The sequence below is a fragment of the Merops nubicus genome, unplaced genomic scaffold (genome assembly GCF_000691845.1).
Source record: "Merops nubicus isolate BGI_N331 unplaced genomic scaffold, ASM69184v1 scaffold11353, whole genome shotgun sequence".
Classification (NCBI taxonomy): domain Eukaryota; kingdom Metazoa; phylum Chordata; class Aves; order Coraciiformes; family Meropidae; genus Merops; species Merops nubicus.
In genome coordinates, this window is record NW_008596926.1 from 17,701 (window position 1) to 22,209 (window position 4,509).

Below are 4,509 nucleotides of genomic sequence, written 5' to 3' on the forward strand. Positions count from 1 at the left end.
GCAGGGAGCTAACAAAGGTCAGGGCTCTGCTGGGGGATAAAAGCTGGGACCACTGGCAGGGAGTCAGGAGTGTCTGTCTGGGGAGTGCACTCCACAGAGCTGCCGGGTTCAGGGCAGACCTCCTGACTCTCCTGGAGCTGGGCCCTGGTCTGTTTAGACCTTTGCGAACGCAGGTCGATCGGGTGAGAGTCACTATGTGGGCACCTTTGTTGTAGATGTTTAGCTTTCTGGTCTGGCTGTTTCCCTTGCCAGCTATGGGAAACCTTGGTTCTCTGTTCATACCACCTGTTGTGGACTGAGTCATGTCTTTTCTGGGATAGTTGGGGGTGGTGTCAATTGTATACGAGCTGGGTGACTTGTTTGTACCCCCGGCGGTCATTCATGTTGCGACGTTTTTGCTTACAGTACAGTCTACTTATTGCTTTCTCTTCCTGCTGGTTGTGTCGTTCCTGTTAGGCTTAGTCATTGGCAGAACAAGTGTACAAGTGCTACAGTCCAGAATGTTACTAAAAAAATCACCCCCCCACTTCATTCTAATGTGTCTCATGTGTATCTTTTCCTCCTTTGTTACTCATCCCCCTTCCCCTACTTCCATTTTTTAACAGATTGGGATTATAGCCAAGGATTTGTGAACCAAGAGATGATCAGAGACCACCTGCCCCCACCTCAGAATGATACTCTGATCCTCATGTGTGGACCTCCTCCAATGATCCAGTATGCTTGCCTTCCCAACCTGGACAAACTCGGTTACACCAAGGACATGAGGTTCTCCTTCTAAAGAATACTGATAGTTCAGTGATCTTGTGTGGAAAGGAAGAAAAAGCATTTAATGGGAACAGGACAAAGTTACACAGATGGCTGATGTGCAGTGCTCAGAAGCTACATTTACATTAAAAATGCTTTATTTTTTTTCTGAATCTCTGGAAAGTAAGATACTTAAGCTCAACTGTGCTAAAACTGTACTGTATGTTGAACAGAAACAACTGCACTGTGGGGAGGTGGTGATGCCCAGTGCTCAGTATGTGTTGCATACTCCATCTCGAGGGAGGACAGGATAGCTGCTTAAGGCAGCAAACACTTATTTACACTTTTCCTTAGCACTGTAATCACATGGCACTAATATCCTGCTTCCTAACACTGTGCCTACCCAGTATTTTATTTCATATGATGTATGAGAATGTGCAGAATGGGCTGGATTATTCACCTTGCTTATGCCAAATTGTAATCCTTACAGAGCTTTTACAGTATGAGGGCCAGGAGTGTTTGCCTTGTGTGCATGATCCTTGTGACATCAGAAGATTAAAGATGCTTGTTCAGTTGAAGGATGACAACCATTTATGACTGAAGTTGTTCCAGCTGCATTGTTTATCAAAATGGGGAGGTAGACAGCAATACAAAATTTGTTTTCTTTATATTTTGGAATAGCCTTTCTTAAATGCAAACACTTTTCCAGATGGTCGTAGTTCTCATCCCTTGTCAATGGAAAAAACCACAGAAAACAGGTGATGTTGTGCACTGTTCCACAAATAGCTGCAATTTTTTACTTGTATGTGCGTGGAATACTGAAAAATAAATTACTAACTTTTATATTTACTTTTAAACAGTGGATGGTGCCATAGGGGTACAAAAGCTGTTGTTCTCTATGTCCTGCACAGTGGGGAAAAAGATGCTGGGTGGAAACTGGATCTGGTTTTAGTTTCTTGTTTTCCAGAGATGGATTTGGAACAAAGGGAGCCCAGGTTTCCTTGCCAAGGTGGGCTTGGGTAGGTAGCCTGGATTTTGATGTATGTGTACCAGTGGGACTCACCTGCATATCTTGCCTGGGCAAAGCTCCAAAAGGTTTTGCTTGGTAAGGATGTGTGGGAGCAGCCTTAAGTCACCAAACTGAAAGCAACTTCAGATGTGTCGCTGAATGTAAAAGTGTGTCTTAGATGCTATTTACTGTAGCTCTGGGGTTTATTTTTTTTAATATACTTTTTTTCTTACAGCAGCCTTTTACCTAGCCTTTAGTAAACTTAAGGCATCTTGCATGCCAAACCTTCTGCCGAACAATAGAGATGCTGCTGAGATTGGAGCTGTCCTGCAAGGAATCTTTGAAACTAAAAATCTTGTTCTCGTGATGAAATCAAAGGGACTAAAAGGATGTATCATCATGTATGAAGTGATGTGGATGTTAGTTAGCTACAAGTGTTAGTGTGTAATGGAATTGTTTAGAAGATTTGGGTAGGTATTTGAGGCTGTAGCTTGCCATGCTTTCTTTTGTGCCTGTACAACAGATGGGTCCTGTGCACTTAAAGGGTTAATTTTCAGCATTAATGAAAAGGAGAAAAAGATAGTAGTTAATTTAAAGAACCTCAGATAGATAATATTAATTAATTAGATGCTTGCCTCTGAAGTTTTGAATTTTTGATGTGCTCTTCTGAAGCTTGTTCTTTAATACTATAGTCAAAAGCTGAAAATAATACTCAAGTTTCCCTTTTTTGGGGAGGAAAAAAGCAGAAATATTAGAGAAATTATCTTGCTGCTGGTTTATATCACTGTGGGATACGCATTTTTTTTTTCATTGTTGTATTCAATAAAGTTTTCTTGTAAAAAATAACTCCAGCGTGTTGTTATGTATCAACTACAGGGTATTACTGATTCTGCTTATTCAGTTACATCTGCTTATTCTTCACATCTGTTTAAGAAATGAAGTATCTTACAGGTCAGTCACCTGTGTAGGACTGAGCATATCATCTTCAGCCTCATAAGAGTGACAAAGGGACTGAATAGGGAGAAATTGGTTAACAGAAACTTGCTTAATATTAAGAGGTTTAAGGAGAAGCTGACAGCCACAATAGCTTAGCCAAATAAGATAATTATTAACTGTAGCACTCATACAGTTTGTATAGATCTTTGTAAATAGGAACTAAAGAAGGAGCAACGATGGTATTGGTCTCAGAACTAGAAACAGCTGGTCGGATAAAACGCCGTTTCCTCTTCGCAAGCCGAGTCAAAGTGGGTGTGGGCGGACGAGAGGCGGACTCGGCAGCACCGTGCTGAGGCCGTGGCGCCCAGCGGAGCAGCTGCAGTGATACCTGTCGGACGCTGGATGGCAGCAGAGACCGCGCTCTCGCCACTGGTACGCGGGGGAGACACTATGGCATCGGGGAAGGGGGTTGAGCTTTCTGGGAGGTGTCAGGAAGACGTGTGTGTAACTCGCTTAAAGTTTAGCGTTCAGCTTTCGGGGGCGCGCGTGTTAGGCGGAGCCATCCCCTGTGTGCTCGGTGCCGCAAGAAAGAATCCCTGCTTAACAGCACCAGGCTTTGCTGTTGAGTGAGTTCCCTGCTCCCGTTGGCACCCCAGATGGGACTCTCTCCGCTCGACTGTGGGACCTGCCGAGTCCGGGGACTCCCTCGGGCGCCTCCGCAGATTTCTCCGGAGGGACTCCTCGCCTCACCAGTTCACCGTGGGGACCGACAAGAGCCATCTGATAAAGGAATTCTTTAATTAATTAAGACTAGTCAGCTTGGGAAGGGGTTGGAGTCCTCTCAGTCTGGGAAAGTGGTCAGAGTGCCCTGTAGCTTTCGTAAGTCCTGCGCAGGATAAGCATATACCGGGCTGCTAGTGCCTTAAAGGTATACTCTGTGAGGGGTTGGAATCCCCTGGCTGTGAAGGGTTAGAATCCCCTGTTTGTCTGAGGGGTTGGAATCCCCTGGTTTTGGAAGAACTCGGATTTGAGGACTCCACAGCTTGGTAAAATTTGAGTTCCTGAGGCAGGGTACCCTATTGTACACTATATTGGGTGTTTGTGGTGTTATACATTCAAATCTTGGATTTGAAATCTTGGGAGGACAATGGGAACTTGGAACAGAGAGTAAAGAGGTTATCTGCAGCACACCTGAACCCACAACAGTAAAGGAACTCAGAACATTTCTTAGTTGGTGCTGACTGTGGATACCTAATTATGGACTTTTGGTAAAGCCACTTTATAATTTATTGAAAGAGAATCCCAGTGAGCTAACCTGGACAGGCAAAGCTAGGAAGGCCTTTGAACAGTTAAAAAAGGAGCTAATGAGAGCTCCAGTGCTGAGCCTCCCTGATGTTTACCCTCTCAAACTTGGGGCTACCAGCTTTGATTGAAGCTCCAGACTGAAACATAATGGTCTCTCAGGAGCCTCATGCGGCATCAGGCACTGCAAGTGTAAATATCCAGGCCCTGCTCTGCCAGGAAAGTTGCTAGCCCTGAACGCAGTTGCTGGTTCCCACTGTCCACTCAAAACCTCTCAGCAGAGCTAGGAATCGTGGGGCTGCCACCATTACGTTAAGCTCCACACCGAAAAATAATAATCTTCTCTGAGGGGACTTGCCCAGGTGTTGGCGGAGGTGGTGTACTGAAATGCTGGGGTTTGAACCCCTGTGGGGCTGCCACCATTGCGTTAAGCTCCACACCAAAAAATAATAATCTTCTTTGAGGGGACTTGCCCGGGTGTCGGCGGAGGTGAGGTACTGAAATGCTGGGGTCTGAAC

At 45.0% G+C, this 4,509-nt stretch overlaps 1 protein-coding gene across 1 annotated transcript in view; it reads left to right on the forward strand.

Moving 5' to 3' along the window:
* Window positions 1–961, forward strand: part of LOC103769351 (NADH-cytochrome b5 reductase 3-like) — a 15,609-nt gene extending 14,648 nt beyond the window's left edge. The window contains exon 8 of the mRNA XM_008936544.1: window positions 606–961. Within this exon, the coding sequence (XP_008934792.1) occupies window positions 606–778 (173 nt within the window). The 3' untranslated portion in view covers window positions 779–961. The remainder of the gene's footprint in view (window positions 1–605) is intronic.
* Window positions 962–4,509: the final 3,548 nt, after the last annotated feature.